The sequence below is a fragment of the Bos javanicus genome, chromosome 8 (assembly GCF_032452875.1).
Source record: "Bos javanicus breed banteng chromosome 8, ARS-OSU_banteng_1.0, whole genome shotgun sequence".
NCBI lineage: Eukaryota > Metazoa > Chordata > Mammalia > Artiodactyla > Bovidae > Bos > Bos javanicus.
The window spans coordinates 63359493-63387180 of NC_083875.1; the positions used below are offsets into that span (position 1 = coordinate 63359493).

General features: G+C 39.1%; 1 protein-coding gene across 3 annotated transcripts in view; it reads right to left on the minus strand.

Annotated features, from left to right (window-relative positions):
- Nucleotides 1–26662, minus strand: part of XPA (XPA, DNA damage recognition and repair factor) — a 29425-nt gene extending 2763 nt beyond the window's left edge. The window contains exons 1-7 of one of the 3 annotated variants that reach the window (XR_009738084.1): nucleotides 26391–26624; nucleotides 19153–19191; nucleotides 18822–18932; nucleotides 15300–15405; nucleotides 10767–10932; nucleotides 8466–8583; nucleotides 5228–5468 (exon numbers count right to left, since the gene is read on the minus strand). Coding sequence is in view for 2 of the 3 variants with exons in the window: in XM_061425748.1 (XP_061281732.1) it covers nucleotides 8466–8583; nucleotides 10767–10932; nucleotides 15300–15405; nucleotides 18822–18932; nucleotides 19153–19191; nucleotides 26391–26562 (712 nt within the window). In the remaining variant the exon portion in view is untranslated. Of the gene's footprint in view, nucleotides 1–5227; nucleotides 5469–8465; nucleotides 8584–10766; nucleotides 10933–15299; nucleotides 15406–18821; nucleotides 18933–19152; nucleotides 19192–26390 lie in introns of all 3 variants that reach the window. The other 2 variants (XM_061425748.1, XM_061425749.1) reach the window with 2 other exon arrangements.
- Nucleotides 26663–27688: the final 1026 nt, after the last annotated feature.

The following is a 27688-nucleotide window of genomic DNA, read 5'->3' on the forward strand; positions in this document are numbered from 1 at the left end:
ACTTTGTTCTGATGTAAAGTATTCCAGCCACTTTTCCTTTACTACCCAATGAAGAAAATCCCTCAAAATGTGACTGCATGCCAATCACTAAGCTAACCTCTGCCCCATTTGAGCATTCTGTGAAATTGAGAGATAAGAAAATTGTTTTCTTAACACTAAAAGAATACTTAACAAAAATCTACCTTACTATCCATAATTGTCACAACTGAACATAATGTTTTACTCTGACTTTATGGCTTTTCTTCCCATTCTTCAACTAACCTATCAAGGTCTATAACGACAAGAACAAAGCCTGTCTTTAATATTCACTAGACATTCCTGAAAAAACTTGTGCTAGAAAGGAAGTAATAAAAAAATTTAATAAAAACCTGCTGTCTCCTTTTTTGCCACTTCTTTCTCCACCTGAAAAATCTAGACCTAAAGCCATGAGGAGTAACAGGTAAAGTGAGCATCTGTGGTAGGGTGGGCAGAGCCCAAGACAAATAAGGAGGGTCTCCTAGAGAGGAGGCAGACATGAAGGGGAATTAGTTACATTCAGGAGCACCAATCAAATAACTACACATATTATAAAGGATAAGGGAAATCAGGATTCTGACTGTCAGAGAAAGGAGTTACAAATAAGGAAAGGGAGAAAACCAGAATAAACCCTAAATTTTGGATTAGAACTGGGTGTGAACTCATACATTATAGATATATAATGTATATATGTTGGCCACCTGATGTGAAGAGCTGACTCATTGGAGAAGACCCTGATGCTGGGAAAGATTGAAGGCAGGAGTAAAAGGGGATGACAGAGGATGAGATGGTTGGATGGCATCACTGACTCGATGGACACTGCAAAGACTCAAACACAACGGAGTGACTCAACTGAACTGATACATATATGTGTATTTTGAGCTAGAAAGATGTGCTCAAAGAATGATGAAGACATGCCAAAAGGACACAAGAGCTAGTCTGGAGATATTTCTGTTGGCCCAAATCTGAGGCAATTTGACCACCAAAATAATTGAGGACAGAAATTAACCAAAAGCCACTGAGAAGAACAGGAATTAATGAATCCATACCAGTAAAAAATAAGTAGGGGAGAGGATGCTATCAGGGCTGACTTCCAACTTGTTAAATGTGGAATGAGTGCTGAAGTTAGAAAACAGTTTTTGCAACTATCATCCTAGGTTCAGGCAAGAACCACCCATGGATGGATGCTAAACTTAAGGGGAGTGTTGAACAGAAGCAGGCACTTACATGGTCTTACAGGACTTTTGCCTATCTAATAAAAAATAAATACATCACCACTAAGGGCAGATGGATATCACATGCCTCCAGACATGATACCCTGGAAAAGTCACATCAGTTGTGTACTATCCAACCTGAAATGAATAACCTGAATCTGACCATCAGGAAACATCAGAAAAACCCCACATGGAAAATACTACTGTAAAAAAGATAGAGGAAGGGGAAAGACTTCTTCAAAAATGCCAGTGTCATAAACGATAAGGCTATGAAAATACTCCAGAATAAAGAAATTTAGAAAGACTTGGTACCTAGAGCCAATACCTGGTCCTAGCCTAGATTTTACACTAAACTGATTAAACTACACAGGACATAATTGGATGACTAAATAAAAATATAGATACTATACTTTCATAAGACAATCTTCCTATTCTTAGGAAATTCGCATTTGTAGTATTTAGGGATAAAAAAGGCTAGCAATGTACACAACCTACTCTTAAATGGTTCAGAAAAAGAAATGTGCAGAGAGAATGCAAATGGCATGAAGTGTCAATAATAGGTAAATCTAGGTGAAGAATATATGGGTGTCCCTTGTACCATTCTTATCCTTGCAATTTTATGTAAGTTTGAAATCATTTCCAAATAAAAACATTTTTTAAAAGACAGGAGCTACATTGAAGGGACGTCCACTGGCCAAATTTGGGCATTAAGATGAATAATGGAAAGGAGTACAACAAGGCCATATACTGTCACCCTGCTTGTTTAACTTCTATGCAGAGTACATCATGTGAAATGCCAGGCTGGATGAATCACAAGCTGGAATCAAGATTGCCAGGAGAAATAACGACCTCAGATAGGCAGATGATACCACTCTAATTGCAGAATGTGAAGAGGAACTAAACAGCCTCTTGAGGGTGAAAGAGTGAAAAAGCTGGCTTGAAACACGTTAAACAAAGATCATGGCATCCAGTCCCATCAGTTCTTGGCAAACAGAAGGGAGAACAGTGGAAGAAATGACAGATTTTGTTTCTTGGGTTCCAAAATCACTGTGGGTGGAGACAAACCTATACAGCATATTAAAAAGCAGCGACATCATTTTGCCAACAAAGGTTCGTATAGTCAAAGCCATGGTTTTTTCAGTAATTGCGTACAGGTGTGAGAGTGAACCATAAAGAAGGCTGAGCACCAAAGAACTGATGCTTTCAAATTGTGGTGCTGGAGAAGACTTGAGAGTCCCTTGGATGGTAAGGAGATCAAATCAATCAATCCTAAAGGATATCAACCCTGAATATTCACTGGAAGGATTACTGCTGAAGCTGCAATACTTTGGCCACCCGACATGAAGAGCCAGCTCATTGCAAAAGACCCTAATACTGGGAAAGACTGAAGGCAAAAGGAGAAGGGGCTGGCAGAGGATAAGATGGTTAGATAGCATCACTGGCTGAATGGACACGAACTTGAGCAAACTCCTGGAGATCGTGGAGGACAGAGGAGCCTGGCGTGCTGCGGTCCCTGATGTTGCAGTCAGACACAACGTAAGTGACTAAACAACAAGGAGTGGACACACTGTACCACTGACTTAAGAATCCTGGTTCCAACTGCTACTAAAAAAAGCTCTTCTTTCCAAAAGAAACCAAATAAGAACTGTAGAAATAACAGAAATAGAAAGTCACCATTTATATTTACCCTAATAATAACTGACTCAGACAAGATTCAACCTGTGTGCTAAAACCACTGAATGAAACTTAAGGAATGAGAAATTCACATAGTGTTAAGAGTCACCCCACAGATTTCCTATTAATTATAAAGGGGAAAGGGTACCTTTATAATGGGGAAATCTGGCCGATACTGCAGTGATACCACGCGTCTCCTGAGGTGACTGATCCAAATATAATCACGAGGAAACAAGCTGCTAATAAAATGGAGGGACATTTCGGAAAATGGGTAGCCTGGACTCTTCAAAAATTGTAAAAGAAAAAGGCTGAGGAAAAAAAGAGACTCTGGATATGCATCATCCTTGACAGGCCCCTGGATCCAACAACTGAAAAGCTATCAAGGACATTGGAACACTTGGGGAAAGACAATGTAGATTATATACTGGGTAACAGTGTTGTATTAGTGTACAGTTTGAGTGTGGTATTTTCTAGTCAGTAGAAAAACGTCCTCGTTTATAGTAGATAAATGCTGAAGTATTAAGAATCACAATGTCTCCAAATAACTCTTAAATGGTTCAGCAAAATATGTGTGTGAACGAAAGAGAAAAAAGCAAGTGGAAAAATGTCAACATCTGGTGAAATAAAACATTTGTTTGATTACAGATTAGTAATAGTTTTTCACATTACTTCATTTAAGCAACTTAAAACTTTGGAAAGTAGAGGTCAACTACTACTGCTGAGATTGAAAAGAGGGTAGTAAGGTCAGAGACTTCAGAAGAGTGAGAAAAGGTCTGCTAGGCCTCAGGAGAGCTAGGGAAACCCTGGGGGTGCAAAGGGATGTGCCAAGCAGGCCTGAAAGCCTGAGACTGGCGAAGAGAACAGCAGTTTGCCATGTTGCCACCTCCTGGTCCTGCTGGCCTAGAATTTCACAACACAACAAACTGGACTACTTCTCTTGGAAGGTTACAAAAATGTTCATGGTAACCGTCAGTCTTGCTGCTGATTATCTTCAGAGACCGCTTCTATTTTTTACCCAAAGACATTTTCCCCTAAATGCTTGTTTCAGTGAAAAATATATTTTATACCACTCTAAAATTTGTATTTCATCCAGCTTAATACCTTAGTTTTGCAAAAGAGGCAGCCTGTATTCAAAGAAGCCCAGAGCTGCTTAGGAGGTAGACTTACAGTAAAATAATTAGTGGAGGGAGACCACGTACAGCTAAATACCTGATGGGAGGGCAGGAAGTTTTGACACAGGGTGCCCACCGGTAACTAGAAGGGGAAAAATCGCCAAGAAATAACAAAACTTAAGAAGCTTTGATCTTTGTCCTCCAGAAACCAAGGATAGGAAACTGTGTCTTTCAAACTCGTCCGAGAAGCCCCAAAATATCCATAAATATAACCACAGGCCCAGAATGTAAAATGTTCACAAACTGAGAAAGTGAGAAAGTGCAAAAAGTGGAAGTGAAGTCGCTCAGTCGTGTCCGACTCTTTGCGACCCCATGGACTGTAGCCCACCAGGCTCCTCTGTCCATGAGATTTTCCAGGCAAAAGTACTGGAGTGGGATGCCATTTCCTCCTCCGGGGGATCTTCCCGACCCAGGGATCGAACCCGGGTCTCCCGCATTGCAGGCAGACGCTTTACCGTCTGAGCCACCAGGTGTTTTTCACAAACTGAGAAGGAGCCCCACATGGGATTTTCTTACCCACTTCTTTTGGGGAAAAAAAGTGCACACTAACAAACAATGAAAATTAATCCTTTTTTTTTTTTTTTTTTTTTAAGAAGACTCAATGGACGTGAGTCTGAGTGAACTCCGGGAGTTGGTGATAGACAGGGAAGCCTGGCGTGCTGCAATTCATGGGGTTGCAAAGAGTCAGACACGACTGAGCGACTGAACTGAACTGAACTGAACCTCTACCAGTATTAAGAGAAAGCTGAGTATAACTTTAAAGAAAAACTTTACAGCCACCTTATCTGTGGAAAGGAGCCATCCAAACCCAGAATGTTCTGTGTATTTGCATCAGTTCAAACTTTCCATCCAATATCAAGGCCAACACACATTGCCTTTATAAAAATCTAGTTAAACTAAGCACCAGTAATGCCATCATTTCTACTTCTGCCTTCTCAGATCTAAGAGAGTCAATGCGAATTTGAACAATTTGAATTTGCCAACGAGAAAATTCTTTCACTTTATCTAAATTTATACAGACACACACACACACACACACACACACCCCCCTTATATACCATCTATAATTTTCTTCTCTAGTTAAGATCAATTCTTTCTCAAATTGCTAAAGTAGAAGACCATATTCTAAAGCAGGTAAATGTAATCTCTTACCTTTCCATAAAGAAGTAAACTTTGTGTCAGCTTCTTTGTGGATCAAAATCAGAAGATCAAGAGGAACCAGGTTCCAATTCTTTCAACTAAGAAAACTTTTAGACTTGCTTTTATTCCTCTCTGTCCTGAGCCTTCTGAGCAAACTGCATAGTAAGCTCCTTGTTTCTAATCTCTACAGTGTCTACTCCACTCTCAGCCCTCTGTGGCCTAGTCAGGAGGACAGGAACATATCCACCAACTTCTAAAGCAAATCAACAAGAAGAAGCCATAATTAAAGAAGGCACGGCATTGACCTCTGCACATTAAACACCAGAAGACAATGGAGCAATGCTTATACAACTCAGAGGGAACTCAGGTTTTCAAATGCAAGAGAAACAGAAAAACATGCTTAGATTTGTTAACAGGGTCTTGGAAAATATACCCCTCTAGTAACCACTTGGAAAAATTTCCTCAAAAAACACGCTTCATCCAAACAAGGAATAAACTAAAGAAACCAGTCTTAAGAGCTCCAGGAAAAACTTCAGGGAAAATCCAAACTCTTCAAGGATGAGGAAAATGCACAGTACTTCATCTGGTGGTTAATAGCAGAAATTTAACAGTGAGAAATATAGCCAATTATATTTGAGTTTATACTTTTTAAAAAAATTATCTAGGCTAATTGTGTAAACCTTGAAAGAAATGTTCTAATCATGGTATTTAGTAGGTGTGAATATCTTAATAGAACTGTTTTATTAAAAAAATAAAGAAACAGATGCCTTTTGTTGTCAAATTATCAGAATTCAGCCGCCTTTAGTGAACATCTTGACCAAACTACAGAAACAGTATCTAAGTAAAATTACAGACAGACCCTTTTCAAAAAGTATTTTACTCTGAAGGTACAAGTTCCTAATTCCTTTATCTGTATATTATTGTCTATGCCAAAAGACCATGGGGAAGCGGTTTAAAGAGGCAGCTGAAAGAGAAGAGCTGAAAAGATTCAAGGAGCTGGAGTTAACAAAAGCCTTAGGCTGATATATGATTAGTCTATAAATATGCCCTCCTCTTTCACACCCCTTAAGGTACCTTCTGTTACCTTACCCCTCCCATCAAGGGATTCCCTGATGCTGGAAGAGAGGAAGGCTTGGGGTAAAACATGGAAGAGATTAAAGAAAAGGACCAAATTCAAAAGAAGCCTTTCCAAATCCTCTCAATTGGCCCCACAGGTATTTTGGAAGATGGTGGTACAGCAGTGGCCAATGTGGGGATGATCCTTCAATGAAATCCTCTTACATGGCACAGTATGCTATAGGAAAGCTCTCTACAAAGAAAGAAAAATGTGCTTACTCTCTGATTTAGGAAGTATGTTAAGTAACTATAATTTATATAAAGATGTATTTATCATGAGATTATGTCTTAACTTCTTTTAAATTCAACTTTGATTTTTATTCTTCACTGTTAATCAATTTATATATCAAAATTTTCATTTGTAATCAAAATTAAGAATGTCAAATTGGAAACCTGAAACACACCTAACTCTTCTTCCCATCCCATAATCAAAGAATAAAGTAATAACTGATAAATATATGAACAAGTCCAAGGATAGATAAGTGAATTTTTTACCTGCCTCCATTATATCGTATCTATCGGGGAAAAAATGAAACTTTTCTCTAAAGAGTGCTCTTCTAAAGCAGCACATGCAGAGCTGCCACGTTCTTATAACAGGTATAATATCGCACAGTAATACTACCTACGGGATATCATTCTGCCCTAGTTCTTGTCTAAGCAACTTACATATAATGTCTCATTGATTCCTTACAAAAACTTTTATATGGTGGGTGGTATTATCGTCATTTTTACAGTTGAAGAAACTGAGATACAGAGATAAAGGATCGATAAACTTTATGAATTTCATAAATGTCCAATGGTGCTTCCATTTTTATAAAAAAAAAAAAATTTAAGGGCCTATGCATAAAAAAGAACTGGAAAAACAGACATTAAACTGTTACTGACGACTGTCTCTGGGTAGTATAATTATGGGCTATAAGTTCTTTGTAGTTTTCTAACTTCTCTGTACTGCACATGAATTACTCTTATACTGAAAAGGTGGAAAGCAGTCCCTCACAATAAGAAGAAACAAAGTAGGCTGACATTCAATTTTTTTTTGGCTCTTTTGTTTTTAAGACATCTCAGCTATCTTCATTCACCCTCCAAAACCTCTTCTAAATCCTAAAAAATAAGCAAAATTACTTATGATGGCTAAGATACTCATTTTAAATGGATCGATTTAGTATATGTATAACCCTGTATATACACAGAATATATGCTATCTATATAAACTAGACACCAGAGTGGGACTCTGGTTACTGAAGAACATTTATGCCTACTTATTTAAGACTCTCTTTGGGGCTTCTGTGCCACAGCAACAAGTGCTCTTTGCGCTCCTCTAACAGCTTATGCTCATCACTGTCACAGTATTTATCACATGATGATGACTTTACCAGTTTTTCTCCTCTGATAAACTGTGATTTCAGCATTTGTATCAGCACAGTGCTTGGGACATAGTAACTGTTGGATACACTGGCGGACAGATGGATAGACAGACTTCTGCACATATGCATGGATGGATGGACAAATAAATACAGAGGCAGATGGACAAAGGAATGGAGAGTAACACAGATAGACAGATGTATGGTCAGAGGAATGAATGCAGACTCTCAGTCATGACATCGTGGCTCCAGTCCCAACTTTCCAGAAACTACGTAACAAGTCACTCTACCTTTCCAGAACTTTTTTTCATATAAAAATAAAAATGATTAGACAGACTATCTGACATTAGAAGGCACCTTCTAGTTGTGAAGTTAGATGACTAAGACTTAAAGACATTGCTCCTTCACGTTAAGCAATTAGAGAGGTTTCCTGGTAGAAATCTCACTTTGGATAACCCTGCGGGTCATATTCAAGACTGAACTAATGCCAAATCTTTAACCAGAGGCACATCCCTGACCCTACTACCATTCCTATACAAAACTATGATTCACTTTAAGATGAGGGCTTACATGCTTTTTTAGAATCGCAGTATTGTGAAATTTGGACTTAAGACTCTCAAACACCAACCTACCCAAACTTTAAGCCTTTTGTTCTTAAATTTATGGGGAAAAAAATAAAATTCAATTATATCTTTAAACTGGAAGAACTTAGCTAAAGGCTTTTTGCAAAGCAGTAGAGCACAGTCCTTCATGATGTAAATGCAGCCACTTACCTTTTACTTTTTTATCAAACTTCTTCTGTTTCATTTTTTCTCGATTTTTCTGTCGAACTTCTTTCGCTTCTTCTAATGCTTCCTGACTACCCCAAACTTCAAGAGACCTCTTCACAATCTGAAATACAGAATCCATATTTAAATTAGTTGTGATTCATTGCTGTAAAATAGTTATAATTATTAAATCCATAGGTCTCAAAGAATAATCAAGTGAAACTTTATAAATATTTATTTGAAATTTAAAAGATCTTAAATACTGATAAGAAAAAAACTCTAATAATATCTATATCTAAACTTATCAAACCCTCAGTAAATAAATGATGAATCAGATTACATATTTGTGAAGCACAATAGAACCAGGGATGCCTGTGTATATATAAATAAAGCTGCCCTCTGAGTGCAATTGCTTTTTTGTATTCACATGAATCAAAAATTTGATGAATTTTGGCAGGATCACCAAAAAAAACAATTGCTAACCAATTAGCCATAGCAGATCTAAATATGAGGTCATCTCTAAAAATCTCCCATCATAGGAAATCAATCAATGCTACTCTACTTCTGAATCAATAACAGTTTACATCCATTCAACTAATTTTTGATCTTCAAAATATGAATTTTTTTAAACTTTGTAGCTGAATGATCTAAAAAGTCTTTATTCTAGTTTAAAACCTTTGAATTTTATATATCTATAATACATAATATATTAAATATTATAAAGAGTATATACATAGAAATACTCTTTGCAAACATTTATTTACATTTAGGGAAATAATATACACACTGAGAACTTGCTCAAGGTATCTCTCTCAATATGTTAAGGGGACCAAAATGTCCATCAATAAAGCCAAACTGAAATTTCTTAACACAAAGTGATATATACTGTTATTTCATAAATTCTAACATCACATTTTCCACAATTTAACATCCCTGAAAATGCTGCATCACTAATGTACTTAATGGTATCTTAACAACTGAGTCAAAAAGTGGTTCAGAAGAATTGGACTCTGAATGTAAGGAAGTTTAGGAATACCTTAATAAATCTGTGGTACCTGCATTTTCCTTTTTAAGTACACACAAGCATGACTTATAGCAAAAGGGAAAAAAAAAACTACAGTAAGTCTAATGACATTAGTTCAGTAAAATAAAAGCACCAAGTGATAAGAGAGGACTGCTGCTAAGTCACTTCAGTCGTGTCCGACTCTGTGCGACCCCAGAGACGACAGCCCACCAGGCTCCCCCGTCCATGGGATTCTCCAGGCAAGAACACTGGGGTGGGTTGCCATTTCCTTCTCCACTGGGTTTGTCTAAATACCAGTACTTTTTTTTCATTTTCAGTGGTACCTAACAGTGAATCTTTTAATCAACAGTGTCTAACACTTAGTGAAAATTCAGTATACGTTTGGTTTTACACGTGGCTTCGTTATTAGAACACACAGGATTTTCTAGTATATTCCAATCAAACCGTGCTCTAAAGCAAGGCCTCCCGGTATTTTTCATATAACGGCATGAAAAAGAGGATTATGATATCTGTGCCATTCTGAGATAGATGAAGAAAACTGGAGTTAGATTCTAGGCATTTGGGAAATTCCTGAATTTTTTTTTAATGATTTTATTTGGGGGGTGGGTGGGCAAGGGAAACACGGGCTGACTTCTCTACTTCAAGCTTTCTTTAGTTTCCAAACTGTACTTCTAACATGACCCAACAGTAATATATTTGCTCCAAAGTGCTACATCAAAAAACATAATAATACTAACGCATATATATGGAATTTAGAAAGATGGTAACAATAACCCTGTGTACGAGACAGCAAAAGAGACACTGATGTATAGAACAGTCTTATGGACTCTGTGGGAGAGGGGGAGGGTGGGAAGATTTGGGAGAATGGCATTGAAACATGTAAAATATCATGTATGAAACAAGATGCCAGTCCAGGTTCGATGCACGATACTGGATGCTTGGGGCTGGTGCACTGGGACGACCCAGAAGGATGGTATGGGGAGGGAGGAGGAAGGACGGTTCAGGATGGGGAACACATGTATACCTGTGGCGGATTCATTTCGATATTTGGCAAAACTAATACAATTATGTAAAGTTTAAAAATAAAATAAAATTAAAAAAAAAACACAATAAGTAAACATGTTATTTAACATCATTATGTATGACTATGACTCACGCAAAACAATAAAACAACAGGATCTTTTTAAGTCGGTAAGTAAAAACTAAACTAATTATAACTAGTTCATTGTTAAAACATCACCTAAACCAAGGTTTAAAATGACTGAATATAACTTCTTAGAGACCTGTAATCTTAAGTAGAGTTTCATATCACCCCACTGTGAATGATGAGGATTCTTCTTCACAATAAATTTAAGCGCTGGTTCTCTTTTTTCTAAATCACAATCTTTCAGAAGGTATTCTTGTTTTGCTTCTGTTTTAGTTATAAGCTTGTGTTTATCATCAGCATCTCTGAAAACAGATTAAGTCCATTACATAAAGTAAATAAATTTTCAAGTAGCCCCAGAACCTAGGGGCATACATGCCAAAAGAAACATATAAATGCTTTTTCCTAAAACTCTCATGGTCAAATTAGCAGCATAAGAATTCCAACAGGAAAATATTAATTCTGAGAAGCTGTGTCAGCAACAGATCCATGTTATTTAACCTTTTAAGAATTTCTTTTTACTTAAGTTCCTCTTTTCCACAAGGAATTTGAAAAGACATGAATACAGCAAATATAAATGATAACTAAGAAAATATAAAGCTTAAAGTCAGGATGTAAGGAATATAAATACACAAGGTCCAACTGCACCAAGCATAGATGAGTTTCCAGTTGGCTCTTTCTGAAAGCCCAGGGAAAATGGAGACACAGACAATTACATAGCTCTTCACATTCATTTGTTCTCCATCTATATGCTGGGTACTGTTTAAGGCACTCAGAATAAAGGAAATAAAATAAACCTTGTTTTCATGAAACTTACATTCTATTTAGGAAAAGACAATCAATAAGCAAACATGACGACAGATAAAAGTACTATAACACAGCTGTGGTACATATACACAATGGAGTATTACTCAGCCATTAAAAAGAATACATTTGAATCAGTTCTAATGAGATGGATGAAACTGGAACCTATTATACAGAGTGAAGTAAGCCAGAAAGAAAAACACCAATACAGTATACTAACACATATATATGGAATTTAGAAAGATGGTAACAATAACCCTGTGTACGAGACAGCAAAAGAGACACCGATGTATAGATCAGTCTTATGGACTCTGTCGGAGAGGGAGAGGGTGGGGAGATTTGGGAGAATAGCACTGAAACATGTATAATATCATGTATGAAATGAGTTGCCAGTCCAGGTTCGATGCACGGTACTGGATGCTTGGGGCTGGTGCACTGGGACGACCCAGAGGGAGGGTAGGGGAGGGAGGAGGGAGGAGGGTTCAGGATGGGGAACACAGGTATACCTGTGGTGGATTCATTTCGATATTTGGCAAAACTAATACAATATTGTAAAGTTTAAAAATAAAATCAAATTAAAAAATTAAAAAAAAAAAAAAAGTACTATAACACAAAGCACAGTAAAGGAATAGAAATTTCCAGAGACTGGGTAATCAGAGAAGGCCATTGGTGAGGGAACATTTGAGCAGGGCCTTTAAGAAGTCAGAGAACATTTCGAATAGCTAGAGAAAAAATATTTCTAGCAGAGAGAAGAGTAAATGCAAAAGCTCTAGGATAGGAGTATGTTTTGCAAATGGAGTTCACAGCAAGAGGGCCAGTGTGATCAGAATGCTTGAAGTTAAGTGATGGTGAGGAGTGATGGGAGATAAAGTCAGAGATAGGCAGGGGGCTCGTGAGCAATGGTGAAGACAATTTTATTCTGAATGGATTCAGTGCAGTTCAGTTCAGTTGCTCAGTCATGTTTGATTCTTTGTGACCCCGTGGACTGCAGCACGCCAGGCTTCCCTGTCCATCACCAACTCCCAGAGCTTGCTCAAACTCATGTCCATCAAGTCAGTGATGCCATCCAACCATCTCATCCCCTATCATCCCCTTCTCCTTCTGCCTTCAATATTTCCCAGCATCAGGATCTTTTCAAATGAGTCAGCTCTTCGCATCAGGGGACTAAAGTATTGGAATTTCAGCTTCAGCATCAGTCCTTCCTATGAATATCCAGGACTGATCTCCTTTAGGATGGACTGGTTGGATCTCCTTGAGTCCAAGGGACTCTCAAGAGTCTTCTCCAACACCACAGTTCAAAAGCATCAATTCTTCAATGCTCAGCTTTCTTTATAGTCCAACTCTCATAGCCATACATGACTACTGGAAAAACCATAGCTTTGACTAGATGGACCTTTGCTGGCAAAGTAATATCTCTGCTTTTTAATATGCTGTCTAGGTTGGTCATAGTTTTTCTTCCAAGGAGCAAGTGTCTTTTGATTTCATGGCTGCAGTCACCATCTGCAGTGATTTTGGAGCCCCAAAAAATAAAGTCTGTCACTGTTTCCATTGATTCCCCAACTGTTTGCCATGAAATGATGGGACCAGATGCCATGATCTTAGCTTTCTGAATGTTGAGTTTTAAGCCAACTTTCTCACTCTCCTCTTTCACTTTCATCAAGAGGCTCTTTAGTTCTTCTTCACTTTCTGCCGTAAGGGTGGTGTCATCTGTGTATCTGAGGTTATTGATATTTCTCCCAGCAATCCTGATTCCAGCTTGGGCTTCATCCAGCCCAGCATTTCGCATGATGTACTCTGCATATAAGTTAAATAAGCAAGATCACAATATACAGCCTTGCCATACTCCTTTCCTGATTTGGAACCAGTCTGTTGTTCCATGTCTAGTTCTAACTTGCTTCTTGACCTGCATACAGATTCCTCTGCTTTTTCTAAATCCAGCTTGAACATCTGCAAGTTCACGATTCATGTACTGTTGAATCTGAATGAATTAGAAAATGTTAAAAAGCCTTGAGTAAAAGGCTATAGGAGAAGAGACTAATGGTGCAAAAGTCGGAGAAGAGGCCAGTTAGAAGACTACCACTGTGGTGATCCAGGTAAGAGCTGGTAGGGGACCAGTCTAAGGCATAACTGTACAGAGAATGAGAAATGAACAGATTCAGGATATGGTTTAAGACCTTAAATACAGAAACAAATAGATCTGGAATTAAACATGGAATACAGAAACAACCAATGAGTGAAGCTGCCCTTTACTGCAACAGTGAATCCTGAAGAGGCAGGTATAGGACAGGAGAGGGGAGGGGGAGGACAGTTAATAATCAAGAATAACTTTAAGATGACCAAACAATTTGGAAGTATAAACCAAAGGAAGGAAAACTATCATTGTATGAATTCTATAATTGTCAAAGATGTTGGAAAAAAACAGAATGGATGGCTATATCCCTAATTATGTTTAAACTTTTCAAATATTTTTCCAGACTACTACATGTGCTGTGCTCAGTCACTCAGTCATATCCAACCCTTTGCAACCCCATGGAACACACCAGGCTCCTCTGTCCATGGAATTTTCCAGGCAAGAATACTGGAGTGGGTTGCCGTTTCCTGCTCCAGCAGACTACTACATAACTTTCAGTTGATAATCACTGGCTTCCACTTTCTCATGGAAAAAGGTTATATGTGGTAACTCCCTGGTGGCTCAGAGGTTAAAGCGTCTGCCTGGAATGCGGGAGACCCGAGTTCAATCCCTGGGTTGGGAAGATCCCCTGGAGAAGGAAATGGCAACCCACTCCAGTACTCTTGCCTGGAGAATCCCATGGACGGAGGAGCCTGGTGGGCTGCAGTCCATGGGGTCACAAAGAGTTGGACAGGACTGAGTGACTTCATTTTCACTTTCTTCCTAGTTCCTGAATGCTATCTACTTTAAAGAGATAACACTGTGGACCTTAACCACTGTATGCATCGATGACATTGTTATGCATAAACACTGGGAACAGAGTTTATGATTCATAATTCCAAGGGATACCAGAACATTTCCCATCACTGATCATGAGATCAGAAATAGCTCTCATTCTATCTTCTAAGGATTCTACTTGGCAACAAGTCAATGGTGCCAGCTCTCAATGTCTGCAGCAGGGACTCTGAAAGGGCAGGTCCACCAGGCATGTGAGCAGCTGATCTGGGGCAGAACATATAAGTGGGCACAGGGAGCAGATAAGAGGCTGAGTGAGAATCCAAGGTGGGATCTTCAGGTGTGAAAGACACCAACGCAGGACTTGGCGGAGGTAAGCAGTAGGGACAGAACCATGTAGAGTAGTGAGGGATAATCCGTGGTGATATAAAAAAAGAAATAAAGGCTAGGAGAAAAAAAGGAATGACAGAGGAATCTGATTTTTCCTCATCTATTCTCTTCCCTGCCAATTCAGAAGAACAGAAAATGAACGGAAAGAGGTGTTCTATGTACCAGGAGAGTGGTTATACTTTCCTCCTCTCAATGAAGGTGCCAGTCCTCTGACCAAGGTGGTTACACGGTGGTCAAAGAAAGAAAAAAACAAATGGATCCTTAGGGGTGGGGTAAGAGAAGGATTAGGAACCTGCTACTAGGAGATGGTTAAAGAAAAAAGCAAAAGGATGTATCCACGGCAGACACAGGGCCATCCTTCCTATTGATATGGCATGACTGCTAAGCATAGGTTTCCTGTATTTTTTTGGCAAAATGAAAAACACAGAAATTTTAGGAAACTTCCAAAACAAAAAACAAAATTATTATGAAAATGCTGAATCCAAATGGAGCAAATCATTATTTTGCCCTAAACCTACATGCAAATGTTAAACTTCAGTAATTTAGAACATGCTCTGAAATAAAAATAAGTACCTGCAATTATCACAAGTTGCCAAATCAAAGTGGTTCATAAGGTAAGAATCCATGAACTCTTTACCACATTCTTCACATATAACATAATCAAATTCCATAACAGGTCCTAAAGAATGGAAAATTCATTCTTAAGTTTCCTTTTTTTGTGTAATTAGAATACATTTTCCTTTATTTGTATTAGCTTACAAATGTATTTTATGACTGATACAAATATTTACATAAGACAACATAAAACTTTAAGTAATCTCCCACTTATTAAAAAAAATTTTAAAGGAAAAAAGAAATGAGAAAGGAAATAATATAAAGGAAAAAATTATCAACTCATTCAGTATTGTTGAACACAAACCACATGTAAAGTACTTGTATTATTAATACTTCTGTATTGCTGCTATAACAAATTACTACAAATTTAGTGGCTAAAATAACACAAACTTATTTTATCCCAGTCTGTAGTTTATACGTTTGACACAGGTCTCAGTGGGCTAGAGGCAAGTTGTTGGCAGAGTTGCACTCCTTTCTGGAGGTTTTGGAGGGACAATCTACCACCCTGCCATTTCCAGTTAGAGGCCACCTGCATTCCTTGACTCACGGCTCCCTTCCTCCATCTTCAAAGCCAGCAACTGTAGCTTCTTATATCACTATGACTTCTTCCATAATCACACCACCCCAGACTCTCTCCTGCCTCTCTCCTACTTTTAAGGATGCTTGTGATTACAGCTGGATAACCCAGAATAAGCTCCTCACCTCAAGGTCTTTAACCTTAATTTTATCTGCAAAGTGCCTTTCACTCTGTAAGGTAGTAAATTCACAGATTCCAGGGTGATTAGAATGTGGACATTGCTGGGGGCCATTATGCAGCCCACCACAGTACTGCTGAGAGTACAGAGATTAGTCCCAAGGCGGAAGCAAGATGGGGGAGCTGCTTACACATAAGGGACATAACATACAACACAGAAAAGAACAGTAAAGAGCAAAACAAGAGTAAAAGAGAGACAATACAGAATTCACTTTCAAGTGGGAAACTCCATTCCACCTTCTACGAACAGGGTAAATGGCTTCCTCTTCATCTGTCTCCACTACTAGATTGAAAATCTCTAAAGGGTAGAGATTGTACTTAGCTATACAACCTCAACACCCACTACAGAAACTACTCCAGGTAAAGTAAAGCAGAATTTTTTAAAAAGATTTCAAATACCTAGCTAAGGATCTTTATCCTATAGAACTGTTTTCTTTTTATCAGCAAATATGAAAGTTTTACTAATAAGTCTTCAGGATGACTGCCACTGCCAAGCCCCAACTCTGAGAACTACCACTAACCCCAGTGGGAAGAAAAATGGAGTTGTCATTTGTTCATAATTCATTCAACATATTCCTATCACTGCCTCTCCTTACCTACTTCCAATACAAGAAGGTCAATTAATAGTCTAGCACTTCTTAATCTCACTAATCTCCAAACCCTAACAAAATCCAAGTTATCAGATGTATGATTTGCAAATATTTTCCCTCATTCAGTAGGTGGTCTTTTCGAAGGTTTCCTTTGCTATGTAGAAGCTTTTTAATTTGATGCAGTCCCACTTGTTTAACAGTTCTGGGTTTTTTTCTTATTTTTTAAAAATATATCAGCTATAATTTATTTAAAGATTTTCAATTATGACGGTTCTGCCTTTATCGCCTCTGCTTTTGGTGTCATATCCAAAAATATCATCAGCAAGAGCAATGTCAAGGGGCTTTTCATGTTTTCTTCTAGGAGTTTTACGGTCTGTCTTACATCTAAATCTTTAATCCATTTTGAGTTATACTGTATGATGTAAGACAGTGGCCTCGTTTCATTCTTTTCCATGTGAATGTCCAGTTTTCCCAACTCCATTTATTAATGTCCTTTCTCTATTGTATATTCTTGGCTCCTTTATTATAAATTAACTGACCATCCGTGTAGGTTTTTTCTGGGCTCTCTCTTCTGTTCCACTGATCTATGTGTCTGTTTTTATGCCAATATCATACTTATTGTCATTATGATGGCTTTGAAATATAATTTGAAATCAGGGAGCATGAGGTCTCCAGTTCTGTCCTTCTTTTTCAAGATTCAATGGCCATTCAGGGTCTTTCATTATTCATATGAATTTAAAATTTTTTCTATTTCTGTGGGAAAATGCTATTGGAATTTTGGCTGGGCCTGCACTGATTCTGTACATTGCTTTAGGTACTATGGACATTTTAAGATTAGTAACTCTTCCAACCCAAGAGTATAGAATGTCTTTCAATTTAGTTGTGTCTTCTTCCATTTCTTTCATTTTTGTCTTACAGTTTTCAGTGTACAAGTATTTCACCTCCTTGGTTAGATTTATTCCTAGGTATTTTATTATTTCTGATAAATAGGCAGTTGTAAATAGGACTGTTTTCCTAATTTCTCTTTCTGATAGCTCACTAGTAATGTACAGAAATGCAACAGATTTCAGTGTATTGATTTTGTTTCCTGAAACTTTACTGAGTACATTTATTAGTTTACACATACAGATATACATGTTTCAGAAATCATGAGTTCATACCCATGATTTTAATCTATCTAATTTTGATCCATTCCCATAGGGTTCTTTCTTGCCTTCTCCCATTCTACGTTTGTATGTCCTTTCTTCCACAATGAGAACCCTGGCTCCCAACATCAAGAAATACATTCGTCTATTTGAGCCAATAATACGTCTAAAATAATTTCAAAGTTGCTTCCCTCATATCACTCTATGAGTTCAGGAATGTTGTAGTTTTTCCCCTTACCCCACCTATCTCAAACTGAGGATACACTGTCAAATGCTATGCTCATAAATCATTTGGACTAGCTCCTTCTGTCCTCCCCCTCTTCAATATGTGTTAATTCATTTGGAAAAATACATCCATTTGTTGATTTGCTTTTAGGTTGTTTACTGCTTCTATACATGTTAACTTTTTTTTAAATATGTAAACTTTACCAGAAGTATACATACTTTTGGGTCAGTTACCCTACTGCTGTGAATCAGAGAGCTGGACAAAAGTTTATCTCCAAATATATTCACTGCAGTAATAATTATTAGAATAGAGAAAAGAAACAAAAGAGCTGCATTTCAATGAACCATGGTACAGCCATCAAATGGAGTACTATGTAGCCGTTAAAAAGAAAGCCCTGAAAGAATATTTGAGAAATGGGGAAACCACTTTTCCTCTAAACATAAGAAAGAATGTGCTAAATTTTATCTCTTGCATTCAAGACCCCCATTTCAACCTATCAAGATAATTTTAAGTATTTATTCTATCAACCTGTCTATTATAAGACCGAGAGCATCAACTCTAAGCATATAAACCACATTTTTAAATGAATCTGCCAAATTTGTTTAATTTTTAATCTACTAGCAAAACTGCCAAATTTCATCATTCTTATAAAGTCAACTTGCTCACTGACTAAATGTGTCATTTTTTAACATCAGTTTGCAAAAAATCACGCATGTTATTCAAAATGACCAATCTAGATATCTGTTTTTTGAAAACCCACTTTACCTGGTTGATGAACAACTTTTCCAACTGCATGTTCTTCCTCCTCCTCCTCTTCCAGGATGAAGCCTCCTCCTGTGTCAATTATCTTTGGGGCTGCTTTTACATTAGCCATGCCTATAAAAGTTAAGAAGTGGTCAAGAAATGAACCAGGTAAGCCCATATGCTCCCTTGTGTATAAACAGGAACTTTCAAAAATGTAATATATATCAAACAAGACAAGGATGTCCACTATTATCACTTCTATTCAACGTTATACTGAGGCCCCAGTCACCGTAATATGGCAAGAGAACAAGACAAGCGTAAAGGCTGAAAGGGTAAATCCGCATTTACTCACAGATGATGTGATTGTGTAATAGAGGACATCCACAGGAATCTGCAATTAGAGTCAAGAAATAATACCTAGGAATAGACGTGTAAAACGTCAAAAACACCACTAACAGAAATCAAAGTCACTTCTCCCCAGATTCACCTAAAGATTCAATGTGATCCCACTCGAAACCCTAGTAGGTGCTTGCATGTGTGTGTTGTGGGTGGGGAGGAATAATGGGAGCTGACAAGCTGATCTAATGCTTATATGTAAATACAAAGAACACAGAATAGCCAAGATAATCCTGAACAAAACTAGAGCATTTACACTACCCAGATTTAAAGATTTACTACAAAGCTTCAGTAATTATGACAGCGTAGTACTGAAACAAAGACAAAGAGACCAGTATAATAGAGTCCTGTAATAGGTCTACACGTATTTACAGCAAAGGCTCCAAGGCAATTCAGTGAGAAAAAGATAGTATTTTCAATAAATGATGCTAGAATTTATGACTAAGGCACTTCTACAAAACAGTGAGGAAAAGATGGTCAGTCCAATAAATGAACTTTGATTCTATCACATACAATAGACACAGAACAATTTTTAAATGGATCACAATCTTGAACATAAAAGGTAAAATAAAGCTTCTAGAAGAAAACATAAAATAACTTTATGAACTTGAGGTAGCCAAAAACTTCTTACACATGACATACACGTATCAACCATAAGAGAAAAACTGTTTAATTGAACTTGACTGAAAATTATTATAACTTCAAATTTTAACAAGATGGTGGAGTAGAAGGATGTGTACTCATCTCCTCCTGCAAAAGCACCGAAATCTCAACTAGCTGTTGAACAACTAGGACAGGAGAACACTAGAACCCACCAAAAAAGATACCGCATGTCCACAGACAAAGAAGCCGCAAGGAGACGGACGTTCACAGAAGCCTCTTAGCCTCATTCACCAGAAAGTGAAAGTATCAATCAGTCATGTCTGACTCTTTGCAATCCCGTGGACTGTAGCCTGCCAGGCTCCTCTGTTCATTGAATTCTCTAGGCAAGAATTCTGGAGTGGGTTGCTATTTCCTTCTCCAGGGAACACATGTATAAGACCATCAGAAGAAGAAGAACCACAATCCCACAGCAGCTAGAACAAAAATCACATGACAAAAAGTTAATCAGGATGAAAAAGAGTTATGTCCCAGGTGAAGGGACAATATAAAACCCCTGAAAAACAACTAAATGAAGTGGAGACAGGCAAGCTTTCAGAAAAAGAATTCAGAATGATAGTGAAGATGATCCAGGATCTCAGAAAAGGAATGGAGAAGACGCAAGGAAGGTTTACCAAAGAGTCAGAAGTACTAAAAATAAATGAACACAGATGAACGATACACTAGAAGGAATCAACAGCAAAATAACTGAGACAGACGAATGGGTAAGTGACCTGGAAGACAGAATAGTGGAAATCACTGGTGCAGAACAGAATATAGAAAACAGAACGAAAAAAAAAAAAAAATGAAGACAGCCTAAGAGACCTCTGGGACATTAAACACACCAACATCCGCATTATAGGGGTCCCAGAAGGAGAAGAGAGAGAGAGAGAAAGGACCAGAGAAACTATCTGAAGAGATAATAGTTGAAAACTTCCCTAACATAGGAAACGAAATAGTCAACCAAGTCCAGGAAAGAGAGTCCTCGGCGGGATAAACCCAAGGAGGAACGCACCAAGACACACAGTAATCAAAATGACAAAAGTGAAAGACAAAGATAACATATTACAAGGAACAAGGGAAAAGTGACCAATAACATACAAGGGAACTCCCATCTGGTTATCAGCTGATTTCTCAACAGAAACTCTACAAACTAGAGGGAACCGCACGATATACTTCAAGTGTTGAAAGGGGAGAACCTACAACCAAGAATACTCTACCCACCAAGATTCTCATTCAAATTTGATGGAGAAATCAAAAGCTTTCCAAACAAGCAAAAGTTAAGAGAAATCAGCACCACCAAACCAGCTTTACAACAAATGCTAAAAAAACTTTTCTAGGCAGGAAACACAAGAGAAGGAAAACACCTACAGAAGATAAACCCAAAACAATTAAGAAAATGGTAATAGGATCATGTATATTGATAATTCCCTTAAATGTAAATGGATTAAATGCATCAAGCAAAAGACAGACTGGTTAGGCCGATGAAAATGTTCATGTACACACTTCCACTTACCACATCACTCTGCTTGACCTCCCAAGTTGTATGTAACTATATTGTTAAGTTAATCTTGTTCCCATTATGGCTTGCAACTGTAACTATTTTTTATTTTTTGTCTGGCTATTGACTGTGAAAACTGACAAACATCTCTTACTACTGTGGTTATGTAACTATTACTCAATACTGTTGTATCATGATTGGGCAACAGAAAAATAATAGAATTCTATATCACCCTGCTGCTGCTGCTAAGTCACTTCAGTCATGTCCAACTCTGTGCGACCCCATAGACCCCATCCCTGGGATTCTCCAGGCAAGAACGCTGGAGTGGGTTGCCATTTCCTTCTCCAATGCATGAAAGTGAAAAGTGAAAGTGAAGTCACTTAGTCGTGGCCGACTCTTCGTGACCCCATGGACTGCAGCCTACCAGACTCCTCTGTCCATGGGACTTTCCAGGCAAGAGTAATGGAGCGGGTTGCCATTGTCTTCTCCATATATCACCCTAACTACCATTTAATAGAAAAACCTGTAATCACTTTTTGAAATCCAGATATATATCAGAATTATCTTGGAATTTCTTGAAAAATACAAATGCCCAGGTATTGCTATTCTTTGCCAGAGCTCCAGATATGTTTCTAATGAGCAGCCATGTTTAAAAACAACTGGACTAATGATGATCTTTTACTTTTATCGAGTTTGTTTCACACTTCTATTTCATATTCGGTGCTCCCATTTCATTTAATTTTCCAATTTCTCCATCTTTTTTTATGTTCTTTTTCAAGCCTTTATCAAGTGTAGTAGAAAAGCTTTTATATACAAATATATAAACAGTATGTATAATAATTTTAGAAAACATGAATTTTGCCTAACTAAAAAGTTTATGACAGTTTGAATCCACTTGCTTGTCTTAGTACGAACAGAATGCTAGATTTCTAATTTTTAAAAAAATAGATATTCAACAAGCAACAAAGGTTTACCATACAGCACAGAGAACTATACTCAATACCTTGTAATAACCTATGATGGAAATAACTTGAAAAGTAACACACGGGTATATGTATAACTGAACCACCTCACTGTACACCTGAAACATTCATTGTAAGTCAACTATTCTTCAATAAAATATATAAAGAAAAAAAAAACGATTAGAACCTCTATTCATCAAAAGACACCATTATGAGAGTAAAAAGACAAGATGAAAATTGGCAGAAGCTATTTGCAATATGTATATCTGACAAAAGACTCATATCCAGAATATACAGTGAAATCCTATAAACAGGCTTTCCTGGTGGCTCAGATGGTAAAGAATCCTCCTGCAATGCAGGAGACCCAGGTTTGATCCCTGGGTCAGGAAGATGCCCTGGAGAAGAGGAATGGCAACCCACTCCAGTATTCTTGCCGGGAGAATCCCATGGACAGAGAAGCCTGACAGACTGTTAAGGGATCGCAAAGAGTTGGACACAACTGAGCAACTAACACTTTCACTTCAGTAAAAGAAAAACAGAGCCTTTAAAAGAGGCAAAAGACCTGAAGAGAAACTTCACAAATGAAAACATGCAAATATCCAGTAACCACAAGAAAAATGTCTATCATTAGAAATTAGGAAAATACAAATTAAAACCATAATGAAATACCACCACTCCAACCAGAATACTCAAAATGAAAAAGACTGACAATACCAAATGAAGATGTGGTATTGAGACTGTTATACATTGCTGGTAAGATTCTAAATTGATATAATGAGTGTTTGACAATGCCTCAGTTCAGTTCAGTTCCTCAGTCATGTCCAACTCTTTGCGGCCCCATGAACTGCAGCACGCCAGCACTCCCTGTCCGTCACCAACTCCCAGAGTTTACCCAAACTCATGTCCATTAAGTCGGTGATGCCATCCAACCATCTCATCCTCTGTCATCCCCTTCTCCTCCTGCCCTCAATCTTTCCCAGCATCAGGATCTTTTCAAATGAGTCAGCTCTTCGCATCAGGTGACCAAAGTGTTGGAGTTTCAGCTTCAACATCAGTCCTTCCAATGAACACCCAGGACTGATCTCCTTTAGGATGGACTGGTTGGATCTCCTTGCAGTCCAAGGGACTCTCAAGAGTCTTCTCCAACACCACAGTTCAAAAGCATCAATTCTTCAATGCTCAGCTTTCTTTACAGTCCAACTCTCACATCCATACATGACTACTGGAAAAACCACAGCCTTGACTAGACAGACCTTTGTTGACAAAGTAATGTCTCTGCTTTTTAATATACTGTCTAGGTTGGCCATAACTTTCCTTCCAAGGAGTAAGCGTCTTTTAATTTCATGGCTGCAATCACCATCTACAGTGATTTTGGAGCCCCCAAAAATAAAGTCAGCCACTGTCTCCACTGTTTCCCCATCTATTTGCCACAAAGTCATGGGACCGGATGCCATGATCCTAGTTTTCTGAATGTTGAGCTTTAAGCCAACTTTTTCACTTTCCTCTTTCACTTTCATCAAGAGGCTCTTTAGTTCTTCTTCACCTTCTGCCATAAGGGTGGTGTCATCTGCATATCTGAGGTTATTGATATTACTCCCAGCAATCTTGATTCCAGCTTGTGCTTCTTCCAGCTCAGCGTTTCTCATGATATATTCTGCGTATACTAAAGCTAAATATACATTTCCCCTAGGAGCAGGATTACATTTCTAGGTATATATGCAATAGAAATGTGTGCATATGTCCACCATAAAACATATATCAAAATGCTCACAAATGTTTTCATTTTAATAGCTCCAAACTGGAAAGAACCCAAATTTCCATCAAAAGGGAAGTGGAAAACTACAATATAACAACATAAAAGAGTACTATAGAACATACAAATGAACAAACTACCAACACATGCAACAGCAGGGATGAAGCTCTCAGGTATTACTTTGAGCAAAAGAAGCCAGATACTGTATGATTCCATTTACATAATGTTCAAAAACAGATGGTACTAATCAAACCATCAGAAGAGTAGTTACTTCTGAGGGTGAGTAACTGACTAGGAAGTGACAGTGGGGAAGCGCCTACGGTTCTGGAAGTGTCAGTACACGACATTGATGCCATGGTATTAGACATGAGCACTCACACAGGTAAAATTCAGATAAGTGCATTTTACATTAGTTTATGGTGTAACTAATTCTTTAAGACAAAGAGGTATTATTTTGCTTAAATCACTCACCTTCCCTGGCCTCAATTTCTTTTTCTATTATATAAAGGGATTAGAGTATAATAAGCCTATTTCTACAGTTAACAGCAATTTTCATACTTTACTATATCGCCCATTTATCTCCTTATATCCCTGCATTAGCCTGAGCACTTTTATCTCTGTCATTCTGAAAAATAGTTTAGCATTCCATGAATATTTACTGACTGGATAGAAAATGTACCAGAATATGATTTTGATTCCATGAATGTTATAAGAAGAAGGGAAGCTGTAGTTATTAAGACTATAATTAGAGCAGGATCCTGAGCGAGGCTAAATCATGCCAAAAACAAACCCCATTTCTCTCTACTGCTATGCCTTGTATTTCCCCAGGACCTTAGCACTACTCTAGCAACACATTCTAAGCAAGTTCTCGGTCTTTTTCAAGGCATATGTCATAGCGCACACAGAATATGAAAACTATACATATGGAAATAAAAGTATGACAAAGAACAAAAATCTCAGCACCTAACTAACTCGAAGCACAGGTTGTCTACAATGCAACAACACAATTCAGTTCTTTAGTAAATGCCCAAGAAATCTTACAAGATATTCATGCCGCCTTGCTTTCCATTATCAGACATTTAATACCACTTTATGCTCTACTTTGCACCCCTGTTCCATAGCCATTTTACACATTTTAGAAATCTTTATGGAATCGTGAACATGAATTAATCCATGCAGATGAAGAACATTTTGTCCTGACCCTAGAATGCTTAAAAGTGGTCAAAATGTGCAGATTCAGTGTCAGTATGAATGAATATAGACATGCAGCTAGCTGTTTTCACTCTGCCTTTCTTCTGGCTGATGAGAAGGGGGAGTAGATGACACAGTTCTGACCGAGCTCAACTGCTCAAGTAGGTTTAGACACAGGTTTACGAACACAGGTGCTTCACATTACAGAGGCAGTGCTGAAGAACCACATGTCAACCAAACTGTATTTCTCTGGGGAAAATGATTAGTTGACCCCCACTGGAGAATTACATGATAGGCAAAGAAATAGGCAGCCAAGTGCTGCTCTAAGAAAAAAGATGAAATCCAAGCAAGAATAACAGCCCTTCATCCTAAGAGTGAGAGAAATGCCTAGTATAGCAGAGGCAACTAGTGAGCAAGGAAAGGCCCTGAATCCAGGGTCAGATTAGACCCGAGTTCTAGTCCTGATTAGCCTTTGCACTTACTGGGATGAACCTGAGCAAACCCCCTTTCCTTTACTGATCCTCAATTACCATCTCAGTACAATACGGATAACAAGCCCTGCCCTAAATAATTCCAGGTTAGCTGTTTGAATCAAATTAGCCAAGCTGAAAAACGTGAAGCACAACAGGTGCCACTCTGTTCCCCCCAGGAAGGCAGGAGCTAGTGTCTGCCTGCCCCCAGCACGTAGCAAGCACTGCGTATCAGCCCGTGTTATACGGAGGCATGAAGGAGCTGGTGCAGGACTACTACTCAAATGTGCTATAAGGTCTAAAAGCTTTACACAAAGACCACCCCCTGGGACCCGTGGCAATTGCAGGAAGAGAGCAGAGAGGGAGAGCTAAGACACTGGCTGGCACCTCCAGACGGCGAGGGAGGCTGTATCCCCAAACTAAGGACGGTAGCTGGACCACCCAAGGCAGGGAGGAAAGGCCAGGGCTGGGAGTCAGGGTCGCCTTGTGGTCTTGGGCAGTCCGCAGTGACAATCTCCGACGAGCGGATTCCCTACCCCCCTCCGCTACCCCCTCCACCCGCCCCTACCCGGGCCTGCACAAGCGTCTGCGCTCAGACGCGAGAGGGACGCCCCATCCAGGATGCGGCCCCCGGTCCCCCAGAAAAGAGAAGAGGCAGGCGCCGCCAAGGGCCCAAACCTCCAGTAGTTGCAGCTGCCGTCGCCGGGTAAGGCCGGGCCGCCAGCCGGGCCTGGCGCAGCATCAGCGCCCGCTGCCGCTTCCGCTCGATGCTCGCCCGCACTGAGGCAGACAGCTCCGTTGGTTGTTCTGAAGCCGCCGGCTCCGACGAAGCTTCCCCGGCGGCGGCCATCTCCGCCGGTGACGGTCGGTGGCTCTAGCCCCGCGCACGCGCACTGCTGGCCCAAAGCGTGCCCAAGGCTCCCCTTCGCGGAGTCGCCAGCACCGCCTCCTATCGGGAGCGCACCTGCGCAATTAGAGAAGGAAGTGGGGAAGGAAAGGGCGGAGGGTGAAGTCTGCGCACGCGTTGGCGCGGAAGCTACCTGCTGGTTTATAATACAGCGCAAGAGCCAGTGAGACATCAATGATCAGAACCTGGTCATCTCTAAAATAATAGTTTCGCTTGGTAGTTCAGTCAGTTCAGTTCAGTCGCTCAGTCGTGTCCGGCTCTTTGTGACCCCATGGACTGCAGCACTCCAGGCCTCCCTGTCCATCACCAACTCCCAGAGCTTGCTCAAACTCATGTCCATCGAGTCGGTGATGCCATCCAACCATCTCATCCTCTGTCGTTCCCTTCTCCTCCTGCTTTCAGTATTTCCCAGCATCAGGGTCTTTTCGGATGAGTCGGTTCTTCGCATTAGATCACCAAAGTATTGGAGTTTCAATTTCAGCATCAGTCCTTCCAATGATATTCGGGACTAATTTCCTTCAGCATCGACTTGTTTGATCTCCTTGGAGTCCAAGGGACTCTCAAGAGTCTTCTCCAACACCACAGTTCAAAAGCATCAATTCTTCAGCACTCAGCCTTTACAGTCCAACTCTCATATCCATACATGACTACTGGAAAAACCATAGCTTTGACTAGACGGACTTTGTTGGCAAAATAATGTCTCTGCTTTTTAATATGCTATCTAGGTTGGTCATAGCTTTTCTTCCAAGCGGCAAGACAAGAGTCTTTTGATTTCATGGCTGCAGTCACCATTTGCAGTGATTTTGGAGCCCAAGAAAATAGAGTCTGTCACTGTTTCCATTGTTTCCCCCATCTATTTGCCATGATGTGATGGGACCAGATGCCATGATCTTAGTTTTCTGAATGTTGAGTTTTAAGCCAGCTTTTCCACTCTCCTCTTTCACTTTCATCAAGAAACTCTTTAGTTCCTCTTTGCTTTCTGCCATAAGGGTGGTGTCATCTGTGTATCTGAGGTTATTGATATTAATCCCTGCAATCTTGATTCCAGTCTGTGCTTCATCAAGCCCAG